General features: G+C 41.0%; 1 protein-coding gene across 3 annotated transcripts in view; it reads left to right on the forward strand.

Moving 5' to 3' along the window:
* The first annotated feature begins 3,314 nt into the window (after window positions 1–3,314).
* The window catches only part of LOC149315956 (eukaryotic translation initiation factor 2D-like), a 30,831-nt gene continuing 12,623 nt past the window's right edge, over window positions 3,315–21,522 (forward strand). The window contains exons 1-9 of one of the 3 annotated variants that reach the window (XM_089514478.1): window positions 3,315–3,751; window positions 6,396–6,586; window positions 7,886–7,969; window positions 8,630–8,720; window positions 10,179–10,286; window positions 11,621–11,916; window positions 12,292–12,409; window positions 15,128–15,173; window positions 17,251–17,354. In XM_089514478.1, the coding sequence (XP_089370604.1) occupies window positions 3,696–3,751; window positions 6,396–6,586; window positions 7,886–7,969; window positions 8,630–8,720; window positions 10,179–10,286; window positions 11,621–11,916; window positions 12,292–12,409; window positions 15,128–15,173; window positions 17,251–17,354 (1,094 nt within the window). In that variant the 5' untranslated portion in view covers window positions 3,315–3,695. The remainder of the gene's footprint in view (window positions 3,752–6,395; window positions 6,587–7,885; window positions 7,970–8,629; window positions 8,721–10,178; window positions 10,287–11,620; window positions 11,917–12,291; window positions 12,410–15,127; window positions 15,174–17,250; window positions 17,355–21,522) is intronic. The other 2 variants (XM_089514479.1, XM_089514480.1) reach the window with 2 other exon arrangements.

Consider the following 21,522-nt stretch of genomic DNA (forward strand, 5'->3'; position numbering starts at 1 on the left):
TTAACAACTAATCCCCAAGACACTGCTACACTGTGAGCAATCCATTAAAAATGTTAGGGAATTTGTAACATGGATTCTGAAAAGAGGAGGCTGGTTGATTTATGGAATCTTGAATAACAATAACAATGTGTAATTATTGCCTGCAACACATGCTGAACCTTATTTTTAATAGATACAAACTTCTCTGTCTATGGCCCCATATAGACAGGCCAAAATAAAGCTCCTTTGAGTCACTTTGGAGGTATGCTGTTTTTAATGCATGAGTACTAAGAGTCCAGAAGCCGCACCAAAGCCACAATCCAGTCCTAAGGGCTGGAGTGCAGCTTTGGCCCAGCTTCCGGACTCTTAGTATGCATGCATCATTTAAACAGCGTATCTCCAAAGTGACTCAAAGCAGCTTTATTTTGGCCTGTCTGTATGGGGCCTATGGTAAATTAATTTTTGGGTTACATAGCTTTTTTTTAAATGGAGTAAATAAAATGTTATGAAATATCCAGGGTGAAAAGCACCCAGACAGTGCTATATGAGCATCCAATATCCTGAAATCGTTTTTTTTTTAGTTGCTTGCACATCCAGTAAACTGACTGGTCAAATATTTTTATTTAAATCTCTATCTGATCACAATCAAATATAGTTACATAGTCCTTGAAGCCCAATAAGCCATATACCGGGTTTACCCCTGAGTTTTTAAAAAAGATCTGCATCATCAATAGTGTGAATAAATGATATGAAAATGTTGCATGCCTTGAATGTGTTCCAAATGCACCTGCATCATTGACTCCATTTTTATTTGAATGTGAGCAGCCAAACTCACAGAGATTAGGCTTGCCATATCCCGCCTGGGGGAGGGACTTTCCCGGTTTGGGGAAGGTCTGCACGGTCCCGCCCCGGTTTGCCCCCGCCCCCGGGCAGGATGTGGCAAGCTGAGGGAGGCTTTCCCGCGCTGCTTGGGCCTCCGCTCCCCGCCGCGATCACGCGAGGCCGGAGGCCCAGGCGGCGACTGAAAGCCTCCTTAAGGCGGAGGCTTTCCTGCGCCGCTTGGGCCTCTGCTCCCCGCCGCAATCGCGGTGAGGCCGGGGGCCCAGGCGGCGACTGAAAGCCTCCTTAAGGCGGAGGCTTTCTCGCGCCGCTTGGGCCTCCGCTCCCCGCCGCGATCGCGGCGAGGCCGGGGGCCCAGGCGGCGACTGAAAGCCTCCTTAAGGCGGAGGCTTTCCCGCGCCGCTTGGGCCTCCGCTCCCCGCCGCAATCGCGGCGAGGCCGGGGGCCCAGGCGGCGACTGAAAGCCTCCTTAAGGCGGAGGCTTTCCCGCGCCGCTTGGGCCTCCGCTCCCCGCTGCAATCGCGGCGAGGCCGGGGGCCCAAGCGGGGAGGGAATCCTTCACTCAGGGAGGCTTTCCCTCCCCGCCTGGGCCCTGGGCCTCGCTGCGATTGCAGCGGGGGCGGAGCCCAAGCGGCGAGGGGAAATGTAGGAGAAAAATTTCAAATGTAGGACACATGTTTGTGTGTCCTACATTTGAAATTTTTGTCCTACATTTTCCCCGGTTTCAAGGTCCGGAGGTATGGCAACCCTAACAGAGATGCACATCAATGCAGTTCCATAGTGTGAATAACAAACCTGGAAGGCGTGAGTGAGATAATTTGCATTGCCGTGCTAAAAAACCCAACATCCGAATGACCCCTAGTTTGCTGATTTTTTACCATTACATATGCATGGTAGGAGGCACCACTAAACAGCCTGGCTCTCACATTCTGCACTAACTGAAATTTCCAAACCAAGCCCATTGAACTTTGCATCCTAGGGTGATGCTACACAGAGTACCCAGATGGGAAAATATGAGTCACCCCAACCTCCCATCTCACTCACTTAGTTCTTAACAATACGTGTTAAGTTCTCTCATGCCTTATCAAATCATAAATGGGTTGGTTTTTATTATGTACCAAACTGGCATTAAACATTAACCAACAAGTCACAAATATCAGTACCATTAGTATTTATCTGTGACACAATGTCTATTAAAAACATATTTACAAATCAGTGGCAACCGGAATTCTTACTAGTACAGTAATGAGACAAGTAAATCACATGACAAAATGCTCCAAAATCCAATTTTGAGGTGGTGACAGCAGTGCTCCTCTTCATTCATTTGTGAGGCTGGTGAAAGACATGGCTGGAGAGAGATACAAGGATCTGTGACATGGGGGGAGGAGGAGGAGGTATGGATTCACGCCAAGTGCTACACTTGGATTCCTGCCATGTCAGAGAATCTCATGTCTTTCTCCAGCTGCATCTCCCTCCAGCCTTGCAAATAACGGTATGTTTTTAGGCTCAAAATACTGCAACACAGACTCCAGTCACGAATGGAGAGAGTAATAGCAGAGGTACATGATAAGTATATTATATGAGTATTTCGAACTTTTGGGGGGGCATGTCTTCCATTTTTATTGAATGTCTTACATTTTGTGGTGCTTTGTCCTCCTTTGCAGTTTGACCAGATGTCCTAACTGGCCAAAGTCAATGGCGTGTGTGTGTCATGGGCCTGAATCTACAAGACCTAAGCAGAGCAGTGGAGGATAGGGTGTCGCTGCGTCCGCACCACAGAAACAATCCAGTTTGACACCACTTCAACCACCATGGCTCCATGCTACAGAATCTTAGGAACTGTAGTTTGTTGTAGCACCAGAGCTCTCTGACAAAGAGAAGGATAAATGTCTCACAAAACCTCAATCCCCAGAATTCCACAGCTTGGAGCCATGACAATTAAAGCAGGTGTCAAACCAGATTATTTCTGCAGGGCTGTAGAAATAATCCAGTTTGAGACCACTTTAACTGCCCTATCTCAAGGCTGGGGAATGCTGGGAACTTTAGTTTTGTGAGACATTTTGCCTTCTCTGTCAGAGAGTTCTGGTGCCACAATAAACTACAATTCCCAGGATTTCCTAGCACTGAGCCAGGGCAGTGAAAGCGGTCCCAAACTGGGTTATTTCTGCAGTGTGTTCTAGACCTTAGTCTGTATTCATACTGAGGAAATAATGTGATTTGGCTCCACTTGAACAGCCGTGGCTCCATGCTATGGAATTCTGGGAATTGTAGTTTGTTGTGGCACCAGAACAGACCCACAAACAAATTTAGACAATCTAAATGATAAACTTTCCATTCCTTATGATAGCACTGTTAAGATTGCATTGACGTTGGGGAAAGCATTGACATGAGTCCAGCATCACCAGAGGCCCTCGTTTCCCAGGGCATGTCCTCCATTTCAACTTTCTGTCCGGGAGGAATTCCAAAAGGTCCTCCCTTTTAAGCCTGACTAAGAAGCATGGGTTTATATTCCTATGAGAGGAGCTCTGGTCCCGCTCAAACTACCATTCCCAGAACTCCATTAGCAGCATGAAGCCATGGTAGTTAAAGCAGTGTGAAACTGCGTTATTTTTGCAGTGCGGATGCAAATGGCAGCTCCCCCCCTCAGCCTATCAGGCCTTGTCTTGTGTGTATGTGTGTTTCTTGTGCTGCCAGTAAAGGAGGAGGCAGCCATGGCAGGCCTCTGTGTGTTGCTGCACGAACCGGTTTCAGGGTTGCACCACAAAATGGCCGCCTCCATTCTGTGAGAAGGAAGGAAGAGCCCTGCGCTGGAGCTCGCCGTTCTGCTGCCTCTGGACCTTACTGTCGCCATTTGGAGGCTGGGGGTTGCTGGGACCATGTTTGCCAAAGCCTTCAGGGTGAAATCCAACACGGCTATCAAAGGGTCTGATAGGTGAGCCTTGCTTGTGTTGTGTTTCCCTCCCCTTTCATTTTATTCCAGGTGCTTGTCTGTCTTCACCCTTTAAGGCTGCTTTGCTTTTGTTGGCTATACAGTATTTGTAACCCGCCTCGATCCGTAGGGAGCGGCGGGATATAAATAAAAGTAGTTGTTATTATTAGTATTATTATTAACCTCGCACGATATGAGGGATTTACATAACGTTTCTGCGTATTGAAAAGGTCCAAAACACACTGAAAAAATAATACATCCCAGTTTGAGACCGCTTTAACTGCCCTTCAGTGCTAGGGAATTCTGGGAACTGTAATTTTTGTGAGACATTGAGCCTTCTCTGCCAGAGAGAGAGAGAGAGAGAGAGAGCGCTCTGGTGCCACAATAAACTACAGTTCCCAGGATTCCCTAGCACTGACCCCAGGGCAGTCAAAGCGGTCTCAAACTGGATTATTATTTCTGCAGTGCGTTTTGGACCGAAAAGGAAGGTCTGCTTTTAAAATGGGAATTCATAAACAGATGTGTCCTCACTGCAAAATGGAGGACCAGGCACTGCAAAATGGAGGGCCTCCAAGAAAAATGGAGGACATGACCAAATGGGGGCTCAAAACACTCATAGAAATATAAATTCATGCTTCTTAGTCTGTCTTAAACGGGAGTACATTTTAGAATTCTCCTGGACATACGGTTGAAATGGAGGACATGCCCTGGAAAAGGAGGACCTCTGGTCAGCCTGGACTCATGCAAATGGTTTCCCCAACATAAATGCAGTCTTAACAGTGCATCGTATAAAATGGAAAGTTTATCATTTAGTTTGTCTCAATGGTTTTGTCTTTATAGCCATTTAAAGTTATAAGTAAGGATTGTCTGACCAGTATATTTGGAGGCACATCTTTTAAACTTTTCTTATGAAACAGCACTTTGTTTAATTTTATCGAATCTCTGTTTAACTGATAAATCTTAAACTGTGATCAATGCAATTGAATGTGAATGAGTGTCAGTCTCTCTCTATCTGAATTCTGTTGTTTTTAGGGATGCCATAAGTCATTTCTGACTTATGGCATCCCTAAAACGAACAGAGTTTTCTTGGCCAGTTTCTTCAGAGCTTGCTTCCCTCTGAAGTTAAGAAAGTATGATCTGTCCAAGGCCACCCAGTAGGTTTCCGTGGCTGAGCCGGGATTTGAACCCTGGCCTCCAGAGTCATAGTCCAGAACTCAAATCACTACACCACACTGGCTCTCATCTGAATCCTACATAGTATCCTCCTAGTTGTGCACATACTGGGTATAGATTTTAAAATGTAGTAGTATAATTGCACAAGTTCTCTTAGATTTGCCTTTGCCTATCCATTCTTCTTTTCAGTGCATCAAACACTAATTACAACATGCAACTATTCCAGATGGAATCTTCCGATCAAGAAATTTTTTAGCATTTGTAGCTAGAATGTGCTGTTACAGAATTTTATCTGATTGTTATACAGCCAGTCCTCCATAACCATGGATTTTTTATCCACGGATTCAACCATCTATGGTTTGCAAAATATTTTAAACACAGTGCGCCCGCTTTATACACGGTTTTGAGCTTATGCACTCAAGCCGCGGGGAGCGCGTGGGGCGCAAGGGATGGCACAGCCCATTCAGATGAATGGGGTGTGTGCAGCCATGCGCATGAGCCCCATTCAAATGAATGGGGTTCCAGCATAGGCAGAATTCACCTTATGCGGGGGTCCAGAACGGATCCCCTGCGTAAGGCAAGTGTCCACTGTATATATAAATGTATAAAATGTATAAATAAAACTTTGATGTTGCCATTTTAAATAAGGGATGCCATTTTGCTATGCCATTGTATCTAATGGGATTTGAGCTTCCATGGATTTTGGTATCCATGAGGTGCTTTGGAACCAAAACGCAGCGGATACCAAGGGCTCGCTGTATTTGATTAGGGAATATTTCTGTTTCTTAATTAACATTGCCTTCCGTTTTCTACACTCAGTTTAAAATATGCAAAACATTACAGTTGTAACATTCAAGTAGCAGATTCACATTCTGTTGTACTTACACTCTTTTCCTCTGCTCACTAGTCATAAATGTAAAAGCTACATTTCAGCCACCCTAAATGCCATAACCACATATGGAAGAAAGTATTCTCTGTGTGATAGTATTGAACCATAATGTTTTCTTTGAGTATAGGCACTGTCAAGTGGGCCAAAATATGTGCAGAAGAACACAGAACTAGGACTCTACCCTTCACAATAAGCTTTGCCCCCACCTCAGCATACACCCACACATTCCAGAGAGGATCTTCTGTGCCAAAAAGGGCAATTCTGGAAGACCCAGAGGTAAATATTCTGCCTTAGGACTGTCTGGAGGCCATACCAATTGCCAAAAACTCAACCTTTCTCCTAACTGTAAATAGTCAGAAGTCCAGTTCTGGTTTTGAAAAATTGGTATTTTAAAATGTTGAATAATACCTATTTCAGTGCAACCTGTTTAAAAAGCAAATTGCCTTTTTTGTTGTTGGGATCATACAAATAGTTTGGGAAGTGCATGTAACTCAAGGTTGTAATTTGCCAAAGGTGAAATTTCAGGGTGAGACTATTTAGGTGATGTGTATAATAACATGTAGTATATGCGATTGACCTTTGTAGGAGGAAACTGCGAAATGATGTTGCAGCAACATTTCCATCCCTCACTTCTGAACAGTTATCTGAGGTTGTCCCAAATAAAGAGGAGTTGAATATTATTAAATTATACACTCACAAAGGAGATGCTGTCACAGTTTATGCCAACATCAAGAATCCAATCCTTTTTGAAGTGGAGAAGACAATGTATCCCACAGGTATGGAAAGAGGTTACAAAGAACAGTTTGTTACTGTGGGACCAGGAAAGTTTTAATTGAGTTATACTTTTGTTTAATTGCATCATAATTTTAAACCTCATTTCTACATATAAAATAGGAAGAGTGTTCTCTGTTAAGTTATATATGTATGTGTGTGCCTTCAAGTCACCTATTGACAGATGGTGACCTCATGAATTTCCTAGAGTTTCTTTAGCCAAGGAATAATCAGAATTGCCAATGCCTTCCTCTGAAATATAGCCTACAGCCCCTGATATTCCTTATAGTCTCCCATCCAAGTACTAACTAAAGTTGATCCTGCTTAGCTTCCTTGATCAGACAGGATCTAGTATCTTCAGGGTATTCAAGTCTATGTAAATATATTCAGCTAGACATAGGTGGCATATATTCATATGCTACCCCTGAAACATTGTTTTACTTTGAAACCCCTCAATGTGCTGACCTATGACATGGGTGGATAATTTACCTGTAGAACCCTGCCAATGGAGTGGGATTTCAAGACCTCAAGAGGTCATAATACGGGGTGGCTTGAAGAAGGATCCCCATGCTAAATCCATAGGGCCATCTTCTTAGTTATGGATAAGAGTTCATTGGGGGGTACTGCTACACATCCTTGTTACTTTTCCAAAATTTTGAATGTAACTGCATGTGTACATTTTTCTAACATGCTTAACATTTCTCTGCCAGAGACCCAGGCATCAGTTCATATCCTGGCTAGTAACCAGGGTGACTCCTGCGAATTCACATCATAATGTGAGAAAGTATGACTTGTTCAAGGTCACCTAAGGGGTTTCATGGTCGAGGCAGGAATCGAACCCTGGTCTCCAAAGTTGTAGTCCAACGCTCAAACCTATACACCTTGCTGGCTTTCCCATATGTACTTACTCTGAAGAAATGCCCACATCCTGTTATCTTCAGTGGGGCTTTATCCCATATGAATACACAATTTCTGGTACAAGTTCTGCTTTTCCTTTACTGTTGAATCTTCCTTGCCAGCAGATTTGATTATTTCTAGCTAAATAAGAAAATCACTGATTTGAAAAGGTTCTTGCTGCACAAATTAACTCAATACAGTCCATTTAGTAGCTAATACTGTAGACTGCTTGAAACTGAAGTTCTCATGTGTGCTCTGGAATTGGGAAATAAAATGAATAACTAGAAAACTGAAGTGGTATTAATAATTGCACTGTCTGAGAAATGGGGGAGATATGAAGACAAGGAATGAGTGTAAGTGCTTGAGTAATGCAGAAGGTTCTCTCTCTCTCTTTCTCTTTGGGACAGTGTATACCTTGTGGTCTTATCCTCACATTCTCCCTGCTTTTTCCACGTGGCCACCTGTGTTGCATAAACTAGCTGGAGGAGCAGGTAAGGAGGTGGAAGAGAAAGCCTCATGGACTGTATGGCATCCTATGGTTGGAAGTAATACATTACTAAAGGGGTTGGCAACTTCACAGGGGCTGTCTGACAGAAATTATCTTCTCATATGAGCCTCTCTGGACCCTGAGATCATCAGGTGATCTTACGAGCCCACCACCTTCACAGATATGATTGGTGGGGATACAAGACAGGGCCTTTGTGGTGGCTGTACCTCGGCTCTGGAACTCCCTCCCTTGGGAGGTTAGAATGGCCCCTTCCTTTTTGTCCAACAGGCTTTTAGATGTAAAGGTTTTTAAGAAAAAAGCTTCACAGTGTGGTGCATAAACAATACAGTTCTTAACTGCTTTTTATTTTTTTTAAGTGAAGGTTTTTAATTGTTTTAATTTTGTGAAAACTGCAATTCAATTTTAATGTTGAATTTTTGTATGTTTTAAAATATATTGTAATTATTTTAATTTGTAAGGTGCCTTGCATTCCAATTTTGGGGGAAAGTTGGAATATAAATGAAGATGATATTGGTATTAATAATATATTATGTTTGATCTGTGATGTATCTTTTCCCTCTTTTTGCTGTTTTTTTAATGGAGGAGGAGGGATGACTGTTTTGGAAAAAATTGCTGAGATCCTGATTATTGTTTTTTTCTACAGATCTAATGCTCCCAGGGGTTGTAGTGCCCTCTTGTGGTCTTCCTGAGGTAGATCGTGGTACGCTGTGTTCTGTTACTTTGGCAAGAAACAGGTATGAGTTATCTTGAAAACAAATGTGAAGGGGTTTTGTAACTCTATGGGTGGATTTGTACTGTGTGTTTTGAGAAGGTAAACAAAAGATCAAGCCAGTTGTGGCCAACAGAAGGACAAGTTGAGACTAAGCAAATTGTTCTGGAAAAAAAAAATCACAAGAGTATTATCAGTTTTGTTTTTAAAAGGATAAACTGTTTGTCTATTTCGGCAAAATAACCAGAGACATTTAATGGCACTTTTAAGACTAACCTGTTCATATTTAGTTCCTCTTTAAATTTTGTAGGTGTGAAGACTGTATGGTGCTTTGATTTTAAGCAAGTTTATGTTTAAGAAACATACATGTAAGCCCTCACTATTGCTTTTTGTGGCTTGTCTTTTACACCTCTTGAGCTCTTTTCCCCAACGGCTGTCAGTCCTTCTGAAGAATTATTTCATTAAAATGTAAAAAATAAAAAATAACATATTTTTTTAGAAATTGAAAGTTTGAAGAGTTGAGTTAGGTTCTTCTGATCAGAAACATAAAAGCTTCTCACACATATCTGTGAGTTTTGATCAAATGTTTCAGTTGGATTTGGTCATAGCTGTATAGGAACATGTGGATGAGTGTGAACATGTAAGGCTGCTTCATACTGAGTTCTCTCTTCTTTCTCTGAACAGCTGGTTTTATCACTTACTTTTTGGTTTCAAAGAAAGACAAATTGAAAGCAAGAGCTTCCCATTTATTCTGGGGATTGTGCTTGTGTGACAATATGCCAGTCTAACCCATCAGGGCTTCTAATAGTACAACTAGGTTTTATGTACTATTCATCTCATGTATTATGAATCAGGCTAGAGCTTGCTTTCTCCCTCTTTCCTTTAAATGTTTTGATTCTTTTTTGCACGTCTTGTTTTTTGGTTATCATAGGCTACCAAGATGCTGATTCAGGTAATTTTCTGGTTCTTGTTCAGAGGCAAACTGTGGTTTTCAGGGAAGCTAGTTTGCCTGAATTGGCCATTAAGGTAACCTCTGGTTACTGCAAAGTATGAAGTGTAAAAGGGAATCAAAATACTAAAGCAAAAGAAGTACACATTAACCTGAAGTACATCACAGATGGCTAGACCCCAGCTTGGCCATGATGTTTAAACCAACTGCTTTCTTGTCTGGCAGATGGTGGTTGTTATGTGCCTTCAGATTGATTGTGACTTCTGGTGGCTGCATCATAGAATTTTCTTGGCAGGATGTATTTAAAGGAGATTTGTCATTGCCTTTCTCTAAGGTTGTGTGTGTGTGACTTGCCCAGGGTCACGCAGTGAGTGAATAAGAATTCAAACCCTAGTTTCCCAGAGCTCCAGCCCAATACTCACATCATTATACCATGTTGGCGCTCTTTCCAGGAGCCACGAGTACATAACTTTCTTTTGTTAAAGTAAGAATCATACTATTTGTTTTCAGCATACTGTATTCTTTTCTTTTCAGTGCCCCTGTTGCCATTGGAATAGCTAACATGTCCACTGCAGAAATGGTGGCAGCTGAAATGAAAGGAAAAGGCTTCACAGTGCTTCATACCTATATGGATCACTTATGGTAGGTGCTTAACCAAAGTTGCATGATAGCTTACACAAAATGACCTGTAGGCAGCTGTCGTTAGGTTCAGTAGAATCCAGAGAACAATGCAAACGCAGAATCTTTCTTACTATGAGCTGACCAGAACTACTGTTATAGTGTAGTCTATAAATACTGATAATTTAGTAATGAATAATACACTGCAACCAAAAGCTCTACATTAACTGCTATGCCAAGGTTCTCCCTGAACTCTAGCAAGAAGCTTCTATCCCTAAACTTCAATGAACACTTAGGTGGAGCATGACAACTCTTCCCCTCTCTGTGGCATCGTTGTTGGGGAGGGGCAGGTTCCTCTGAAATATCTTGCACCACCGATCATATCATAAGCTTGGGTCTCCCCTTCTTTCTTGTCTAAATCCATAGGTGGATCGCAAATGATAGATTGCATATATGCATTTTAATAATTTCATAGACTTTATAATATTAGGAGCTTATCTTGTGTTTTTTTCTTGTTTTTTTTCTTGTTATCTTGTGAAATTATGCTGTGTCCTGTGTTAGACACAAAATGAAACATGCAGCTCAAAGGATGTGGGATTTGGTAGCTTTAAGCCACATCTAATCACATCTTTATAGGGGAATGTGCAAGTAGGGTTTTATTTTGAGTGTGTTATTTGCTTGTAAATTAACAATATTAAATCTGAATAATAGAACTGTACATTTGTAAGGAATGCTAGAAGTCATCTAATCAAACCCCCTGTATGAAATCTATCTAAAGTATCCCTGAAAAGTGGCCATAAAATCATAGAATCATAGAGTTGGAAGAGACCACAAGGGCCATCCAGTCCAAAGCATCCCTGACAGATGGCCATCCAGCCTCTGTTTAAAGATCTCTAAGGAAGGAGACTTGGCCATGTAACCTCTGTTTAAAAACCTCCAATAAGGGAGAATCCACTAGCATCTCAGGTAGTTATTCCTCTGTCAAACAGCTTCTACTATCTGAAGGAACTTTTGAATATTTAGCTGAAATCTCTTTTTTTTTGTCATTTGAAATGATTGGTTCATGTCCTGCTCTCTGGAGCAACAGAAAATGTGACAAACTTTCAGATATTTGAAGATGGCTCACATCACCACCCAGTTATCCTTGATTATCTTGATTTTCCAGATTGTTTTATCCATACATTTTTGAGAGTAGATGTGTTCAGATATCTACTACTGTTCCTGTTTCCTTGAAACAGGATTTTTTTCCCCAGTGAATAGTTTAATTGGCCCTGTCCTGACTCTTGGCTGTGAACAGTTCTTTTGCTCAAATGGGAATTCGGAGTAATATTTTACATGTTTTCTTTTAAATTAAAAAGGGGGGTTGGTGACAAGTCATGCCCACCCATCATTGCCCCCTTAGAAGGAGAACCTTCAGAGGTGATGGATGCTGAAGAAGAGGAACAAGAGGATGAAGAAGGGGGCCAAGTACTGGAAAACAGCCTCTCTGTTGACTCATCCTTGCAGACAAACTTTGGAAATCTAAACATGGAAGAAATTCCTCAGTGTGCTGACCTAAGGAGAAAAGAGGTACTAAATGAAGATGGAGCTGATGAAACTGTCAGAGAAGAAAACCCAGATGTTTCTCAGGAGATGGAAGACAGGAGTCCACAAGGTATAACTGCAGGGATGTGGCTAGGCATTTCTGTTCCAGTAACAACTTTCTGCTGAGGATATCAATTGTTTGCTTAAATAACAAGACAGACTGATACATCTTGCTACCTTTGGGAAGTTGTGCTGTCTTTTTCAAATGTCAGTATTAACTGGGCAAAGCTAGGGGGCATAAGCCATTACAAGACTTACATGTTAATAGTTTGCAGTTGTGTTTCCTGTAAAAAAAAATTCCCTGTCTTTAGACACTACATGGGGTATAAAGTAGTGGCAGAGAGGGTTCACCAAGTGACAAGTGATCTGTGGTAAATTGGGCCACACCATTGTTTTGCGCTGGTGCTGATGAGGAAATATTCTGTCTTTGTATTTTTTTCAACAGAACAAATGGATGTTTTGCTTCATCAGTGCTTCTTCCATGCCTTAAAATGTAAAGTGAAGAAGTCAGAGCTCCCTTTGTTGGCCAGCAGCTTTCTGCGTAACTACATGTTTTCATGCTGGTAGGTGTAGTCTGATTGTGTAGTAATTTGTAACCCTCCAGATGTTGGACTGCAACTCCAATCATCCCTGACCATTGACTATTGCGGTTGGCCTAATGAAAGTTGCAATCCAACAATACCTGGAGGGCATTTGTTCCTTAGCCACTATGAAAGCTGGGTGCAAGTTTGCTGGAGAATGTTGCATTTTATTTGAACTTCCTGATTTGTTTCAGAGTTCCCTGTGCCTTTCATGTCATTATAATTCATTCAGTTTATTGTTCAGGCTGAAGACTGTGACAAGTATAGTACACCAAATCATTATGTTAATACAAAGTGAATATTTTAAAGTCCAAAATAATATCAGTATAATTTACAAAGATGTCAAATAGCTTCAACTTTTCTGCATGGTGTGTGTGTGTGTGTGTGTGTGTGGGAGAGAGAGAAAGAATGTTCCTTCAAGTCACCTGTCTGCTTGTGACAACCTCATGAATTTCATAGGTTTTCTTAGGCAAGGATTGCTCAGAGGTGGTTTTGCCAATTCCTTCTTCTGAAATATAACCTACAGCATTTGGTATTTGTTGGTGGTTTTCCATCCAAGTACTAACCAGGCATACTTAGCTGTTAAGATCAGACAGGCTCTGGTGCTTTTAGGTTGTTTAGGCCCTTCCTTCAGTTAAAAAAAATTACTGAAAAAGCCCCTTTTTGTGCCTTATAGGGTCCATGTGTGGTAATTTTATCAGGTATTAGGCCTTTTTTTGGCCTGTTTCAGGGGTGGAGGGGACATTTCCAAAATCAGAAGTGACTTCTAGTTTCTTCCAGTTCAGAAAACAGGCTCACCTGAATGTAAAACAGACCAGGGAAAAGGGAACATGGTGAAATTATTCTCCAGTGCCATCTTGATAGTATGAGTCTTTTAATATCAATCAGAAGAAATTGGATGGAGCATTGGTGTGGGAGTGCTGGGAGGCCACACTGAAGGCCCTGGGTGATGCACTTAGGCCACTTTTACCCACCCCTGAAATAGCTGATTGATAAAATTGGATACAATGCAATAGAGCTGATGTGCTGAGACAAAACATTATTCCATTTAGTTCAATTCACTCTATCCCAACCAGATGTGGCCCTCCAGAGTCTTAATGCAAATGTCTTTCTCAGCTCTGCCATCTTTTAACCAGCGTTTCCAGTGATTGAGCTTGTAATCTTCTGCATGAGAAATATGCATATTACAGTGGTTGGGTTTTGGTGCCATTCCAAAGGTATACCTTCCTCCCTTCCATTAAGTGATAAACATGAATCTTTTGAGCTGCAAGCAGTTTACAGCTAGCTCTCCCATGCACGTAGCCATGGATGATGAAACATGTGCCTGGATTACACAGGGGACACATGTCATGGTTACACACCTGAATTCACTGGGTTTGGGAGACCACATGGTCTGGAGTCTATATAAACCCAGGGGTTGCAAGTGATAGCTTGTGGGTTTGTAGTAGGAGTTGGTTTGGTATGCGTTGTGGAGTTTGGAGAGATCTGTTTTTGTATTATAGCACTGTGAATAAAGAGCACTTCGGGAGACTTAGCTTCTCTGGTGGCTTATCAGAAGAAGTCTGGCATAGGTTTGCTGTGTGTCCCCGGAGGTTCCTGCATTTCTTCAGTTCCTGGAAGACATCCAGCTGCTGTTATCTCAACTGCCTTTGGAACCACGGTTCTGCTTCTAAAATTGCTAGCTCTGCTCAAAGGTCTGATTTAACTACTAGGGCTCATTTGGGTTGCTGCCAGTGGTTGTTGGACCCCAGTGGTTGTGCTGACAGACAGCACCTACAGGTCTTCCTTGTGGCGTTCAGTGTTAAGAACCCTGAACTAAAAAGATGCAGACCGTGAAGAATCTCATGTGTACAGGGATTTCATGCATACACCACTGTTCCCTTGTGGGTATGGAGATTCTGGATTAAACTGAAGCCAGCCATTCATACTTAAGTAGGGCTTCCACACTGAAACTGAAGTATATAATTATACTTGCTAGTTAATAATGTGAAAAGAGCCCCAATTACCAGAATTACCAGTAGAAGTGCTAGGGCTTTGGGCCATAGTGATTACTACTACAGGAAGTTTAGTGTGGATCAAAGTCTGTTAAGGTATACTCAAGAAAGAATGAAGATTAAAAGTTTCTTCACATAGAGCATTGTTGTGCTTAGCTCTGAAAAGGCTCATTATGTATCTATGTGGTACTTTGTGTTCTTGGATCATACACAAGGAAGAAGAGCACCTATGTTCCAATAGAAACTTAATGAGATTTTTTAAAAAATAATTTCTAGTGGAGAAGGAAACTGCATTTCATAACTCTATACGGAATTTAAATTCTGTTTCCAGTTTCAGAGAGAGCTAGTGCGATGTAGTGTTGGACTTGGACTATGATTCTGGAAGATAGGTTCAAATCCCTGCTCAGCCATAGAAATTCACCGGGTAAACTTGAGCATGTCACACTTTATCAGCCTCAGAGGAAGGCAAAGGCAAACCTCCTCTGAACAACTCCTGCCAATAAAGTCCCTTGATAGGTTCATCTTATGGTTGCCCTATGTCAGAAATGACTTGAAGGCACCCAACAACAGTTCTAAATTTCAGTGTGTTTGTCTTCTAAGAGTATTTTAGTAAGAAAAATCGGGATGGGATACAAACACAATTTCAGATGCTTAGGCCTGATGTCCTTTTTAGTTATAATTGTTTTCTTCTTTAACTTACCAATAGTCCAAATGGTCAGCAGCTTGACATAAAGAAATCCAGCTACAAAAAGGTGAGTAATTGTTTTTCTGTACTATGAAAGTTAGGGAGGAAAAACTATTTCTTAGATTTAAAATCAAGATTTTTCTAGTTGTCAGCTTCCCAAATATCTGTCCCTCATATAGATGTAATACAATGTTGGGGTGGGGAGGGAATTCAGGTGTGCTGACATTTTCAGAGTGTACATGTGGTGCTTCAGTCAAAAGTGCCCTGTGGCTATTCTACTCCTTGTCATTTATTTGTAAATACATCTATCATTTCCACTGCCCATCATGAAAAAAATGGGTCAGAAAGGTGTAATTGCATTCCCTTTTTAAACTACATCATAATTACTTAATGCAAGAATACAAGAATACAAGATGAAACAACGTTGTGCAGTCTTGCACAGTGTGTGAGCAGATGATAATCTTTTTTCCAGTGGATATCTCCTTGCACTCCTTTCATAAGAGCCATTAATTTATTTATGCATTTCATACAGCTGTAATCTGTTTACAGATTATTGCCCGAGACAGAAGTCTTTAATGTTTTTTCTTGCTAGATTAACAAGGCAATCCAAAAAATAAGTCCCACTGTATTTAGTGGGTTTGATCCAAAATAAGTATGCATAGGATATAGCCTCAAAATGTTTTTTGAAAAAATATCATGATTATTAAAAGGGCTTTTGTGACCCTTGGATTTACATGGAGGTCAGTACTGAATATCTTAAAAGTTAATGTAAGATTAATATATTACTGAAACATATTTTTGAAAGTAGTACAAAATAAGAGATTTCTGATACATTAGAAAAAAGGCTTAACTTTAAATATCTACTATGATTTCTGTACAATTCAAAACATCATTGCTCTTGAACAATGTCCTCCTTACCGCAGATATTTGCAAAGGTTAACACAGTTTGCCAGATTTGCACAATAATGCTTTTAAATGACTTCTCATCTCCCATACTTTGCTAAAAAGAATACATACTTTTGCCAAGAAATTGTCAATAATAATTTTGTGTATTTCAAACCACGAGGTCTCAAGTTTCCCAAGACGATTGCTGACAGGGTCTAATGTTTTAAACTACTATATAATAATAATTAATAATAATAATAATAATAATAATAATAATAATAATAATTTGTTTTATTTATATACCGCTATTCCAAAGATCATAGCGGTGAACAGCAAGTAAGCTAATTAGCAAGTAAGCTAATTTGCCCCCAACAGTCTGGGTACTCATTTTAGCGACCTTGGAAGGATGCAAGCCTGAGTCGAGCTTGGGCCCTTTTTCTGGTCTTGAACTCGCAACCTTGTGGTTTTGAGTGAATGGCTGCAGTACAGGCATTTAACCACTGCGCCACCAGTACCCTTTTTAACATTTCTTGTCTATTATGAATGCACTCATATAAAGAACATCACTCCACTATACTGTTTTGCACATCCAAACTTTCCCTATAGGGTGCTGTAAGCAACTGAGGATGACGTACTTGCATGATTTGATGATATCCATTCACTTGGTATTACAATTGTAGTACCCCTCTTTTACCTGACAGTGGTCCAAGAGTATTTTGGTGATGCTACTGCGTCCCAATCAAGAAGCAGCAAGGGAAAGGACCTATGTTGTACTGTATGCAGGGTCATTATATTAGTTTGTACCTGTATAGTATCTGTATAGTCTGTTGCAAACCCTCCTTGCAGACATACTACCTGTAGTGCACAGACCTGGGCCTCTCCTTCCCTCTGGTGGGAACTATAGTTGGACTAGCTTTTTCCTTTTTTCACACTGCCACTGCAACAATTGCCCGAAGCAGATGGATCAAATAATACAGCTTCCGGACACTTTGGGGGCATGGTATTTAGACGATGCACCCCAAAGCAGCTGGAAGCCATGCCAAGAGTGCGCTGAGACAGCAAAAGCTGCTCTTTTCAGGAGTGGATTAAATTTGCTCCTGCTGACTGCCCGTTTGCGACTGCAGCGGTGGCCTGCTTTGAGTGCAAGCTGTGTGATCACTGCTGTCTTGAGCCGATCTTTTTGGCCCATGTGCTTCACACCATAGACTCTGTGCAGGATTGTATGAGCCTATAAATTCTAATGGCTTTTTCTGTCATAGTTCTCCAAGTTCCTGCAGTCAATGCAACAACAGAAGATCCTTCAGGTGAAAGAACTGAGTAAGGGGGTAGAGAGCATTGTGGATGTGGACTGGAGGCATGACAGGTAAAATTCTGAGCCATGTATAAGAATTAATATCTTGGAGAAGAAGTTCTAAATGAGCTGTTCTCAAAATGGGAAAGAGTTTTGAATAATTGTGTGCTTTCTGTCTGAAGCACTTTAAAAGTGGTTAATGAGCTGAGTTGTGTTTTAAGACCAAAGTTGCTCCTTTTGCAAGAGATCCATCTCTCTCTCTTTCCTATCTCTCTCTCTCTGTCTATCTCTCTCTCTCTGTCTCACACACACACATTTGTGAAGTTTCTCTCTTCTATATAGAAGATGCAGTTAATACCCTAGACCAGCTTCTATGTGTCTGGTTCACTTTGAGGAGCCAAATATGTAAGCAAGCAGCTGTCACAAAGGCCTCTTTACAAATGAAGATATAAATGTACACTGCGCATAACTTCAAGTAGGACTGCCCAATATGCTTATCAATAAGCTTCACAGATGGAGGTTGAGTTTGTATTGGAGAACTGAGGATGAGGATGAGATGAATGCATGACTGAAGTAATTAGAAAAGGGGGGGGGGCTTTCTAAGTCTTGTTAATTCTGTGGGAAAAGGTTCACAGCCAGAACAAAAATATGACATTTAAAGCAGACTATTAAGCTACAAAAGCATGTTGATATATGAGAAAGCTTGAATAACTAAGTATCAGATGCAATTCTGGTTGTAAATGCTGACCAGATAGTTTGTTTGTTTGTTTGTTTGTTTGTTTGTTTATATCCCTCTCTTTTCCCAGGACTGGGACTCAGAGCGGCTTTACAGCAATTAAAAAACAAACAAACAGAAAGTACAATTAAAACATTTTTAAAAATAAATAGATAAATGACATGCATTAAACAGAATGATTAAATTAGTCCAACATTCCTGCCTGTTCTTATAGTGATTCCTTAAATGCCTGTTTGAACAGGTAGGTCTTCACCTGCCGTCGGAAAGCCATCAAGGAGGGAGCCGTTCTTATCTCCCTGGGCAGGGAGTTCCAGAGTCTAGGGGCAGCCACTGAGAAGGCCCTCTCTCGTGTCCCCACCAACCTTGTTTGTGAAGGTGTTGGGATGGAGAGAAGGGCTTCTCCAGAGGATCTCAGAGTCCGGGCAGGTTCATACCAGGAGAAATGGTCTGCCAAATAATGTGGACCTGAGCCATTTAGGGCTTTGTAGGATATAACCAGTGTCTTGAATTGCACTGTCTACACTGAGTAAAAAGTCATGCTCTTTGATGGTGGTGGGGAGAACTCCTCCCAGCTATTATTTACACATGATTAGTTCAAATACTGGGTATGCCTTTTGATGCAGCTTTCCAAAAAGAAATACAGCATGCTATATTGAAGAAGAATATTAAAACATTGGGGCCTTATTAGAGAAGGGATAGAAAATTTTAAACAAAACCATCCCTGTTTATAATCTAAATGACACAAATCAACCCATATTTGTCCCCCTGTTGCTAATGTTTAAGGAGGAAATGTTATGGGGGAAAGTGTGTGCGTATTTTACACTAGAGGAATAAATAGAAATGTTCTTTGTCAAAAAAAGTGGAAGCCTGCTGTCCTGTACAAATGCTGAGATGTAGCATGTCTGTATAGACTTTTTAAAATGGTTTCCTATTTTATTCTGAATCTCTGATGAAAGGATAATGCCATGTCCCATCTAGGACAGGTCCATGGCATCCAACAAATAAATAAATCCTGGTCAGTGTATTCTGCTTGGGTTTTGGGATTTCAGAGGCTAAACATAATTTTTAAAAGAAAAGATGACGTATTCAGGATGGTGAAATTAACTACAAGGCATCAGCAGCAGTAATATCAGTTTCCCATTAAAGACTAGTCTAGGCTTGGAATCACAGATTCTAAAAGCTTTGCTTACATGATTATTTGAAGAAACAAGCATCTTAAATCCATATTTTAAAACTGATCCCCAAATTTATATATTTGAAACTAGACACTATTCTGGTAATTCATATACATGGTTCTCTGTCATTATATATTTGTATAGATGCAATATGAACAAATCTTTTAAAACTTTTGCTAGAGTTTGGTTACATCTTCCTCAATAAAACAATAACCTTGTTTATATTTCTGACTTTCCTCAGCCACTCACATTTCAGTTTCTATCATAGTATTACATCAGTACTAAAAACAAAAAACAGTTTAGAGTAGACCAATGGTTGGTCAGTGCTTCTTTACTTATAAACACCAAAACAGAATAGTCAAGTCAAGGACTGCAATGTGCAGGATTAAGGATAGTGCTTGTGTCTTTTAAAAACTGCATTGTGTTAGAAAAAGCCAATGCCTTCAGCTAGCTCTCTGCTGCTGAAACAGATCAAATCATATCTTTTGAAACTGTTTCTTGATATCACTTATTAAGGGCACAGAAGAATTTAAGAAAAGCCTAATCGTTATCATTCTTTCTCCATCTATGCCAATGTGCAGCTTTTTTGCAATCAGACATGCAAAATATAGGCCAGTCCTAAACTGTCCTCCTTTTGTTATCCATCAGTGTTGTGGATATCAAGTAAGCAGTAGTTCTTACCACTGTATAATGTAGGTTTATTATAAAGGTAAAGGTAAAGGTTTCCCCTTTGACAAGGTTGTCAAATCATGTCCAACTGTAGGGGGTGGTACTCATCTCCATCACTAAGCTGAAAAGTCAGTGTTGTCAAAGACAACTCCATGGTCACATGGCCAGCATGGCTGCATGGAATGCTGTTACCTTCCCACCAAATTGGTACCTATTTATCTACTTGCACTTTTACATGCTTTCAAATTGCTAGGTTGGCAGAAGCTGGGACTAATGGTGGGAGGTCACTCCATCATGTGGCACTTGGGCCTCGAAGTGCCAACCTGCTGATCTTGCAATCATCAGAGTTGGTGTCTTAACCACTGAACCACCCCATCCCTCTAGCTTTATTATACAAAATGTTTATAAGTCTTTGAAGTTTTAGAATGTATGTTAACCTAGTTGATGTAAGGAGGATAATGATTATGACAAAGATTCTCTTTCTTTGATAAAATTACGAGCTTGATAGATGCTGTGGATATTGTATATCTTGATTTCAGTAAGGCCTTTGACAAAGTTCCCCATGACATTCTTGAAAACAAGCTTGTAAAATGTGGGATAGACAAGGCAACTGTTGCATGGATTTGTAATTGGTTGACTGGCCGAACCCAAAGGGTGCTCAACAATGGCTCCCTTTCATCCTGGAGAGAAGTGACCAGTGGGGTCCCACAGGGCTCAGTCCTGGGCCCAGTGCTATTCAACATCTTCATCAGTGACTTGGATGACAGAATTGGGGGCATACTTATCAGATTTGCAGATGACACCAAATTAGGAGGAATAGCTAATACTCCAGAGGACAGGATCAAACTTCAAAATGACCTGAATAGACTAGAAAGCTGGGCCAAAGATAACAAAATGAAACTCAACACGGAGAAATGTAATGTACTGCACTTAGGGCAGAAAAATAAAATGCACTGCTATAGGATGGGGGACACCTGGCTGAACGAGACTACATGTGAAGGATCTAGGAGTCCAAGTAGACCACAGGTTGAACATGAGTTAACAGTGTGATGTGGCAGCTAAAAAGGCCAATGCAATTTTAGGCTGCATCAATAAAAGTATAGTGTCTAGATCAAGAGAAGTAATAGTGCCACTGTATTCTGCTTTGGTCAGGCCCCACCTGGAATATTATGTCCAGTTCTGAGCACCACAATTCAAAAAGGACATTGAGATAAAGGAGCATGTCCAAAGGAGGGTGACTAAAATGGTGAAGGGTCTGGAAACCATGCCCTATGAGGAACGACTCAGGGAGCTGGGGATGTTTAGCCTGGAGAAAAGATGATTAAGAGGTGATATGATAGTCCTGTTTAAATATTTGAAGGGATGTTATATTCAGGAGGGAGCTAGCTTATTTTCTGCTGCTCCAGAGACTAGGACCCGGAACAATGGATGCAAGCTACAGGAAAAGAGATTTCACCTCAACATTAGGAGGAACTTCCTACAGTAAGGGCTGTTTGACAGTGGAACACACTCCCTCAGAGTGTGGTGGAGTCTCCTTCCTTAGAGGTCTTTAAGCAGAGGCTGGATGGCCATCTGTTGGGTCTTTTCCTGCATGGCAGGGGTTGGACTGGATGGCCCTTGTGGTCTCTACGATTCTATGATTCTTCAGTTTTTGCCCCTT

The sequence above is a fragment of the Sceloporus occidentalis genome, unplaced genomic scaffold (assembly GCF_023333645.1).
Source record: "Sceloporus occidentalis isolate IW3139 unplaced genomic scaffold, rSceOcc1.0.p SCAF_3, whole genome shotgun sequence".
Lineage (NCBI taxonomy): Eukaryota > Metazoa > Chordata > Lepidosauria > Squamata > Phrynosomatidae > Sceloporus > Sceloporus occidentalis.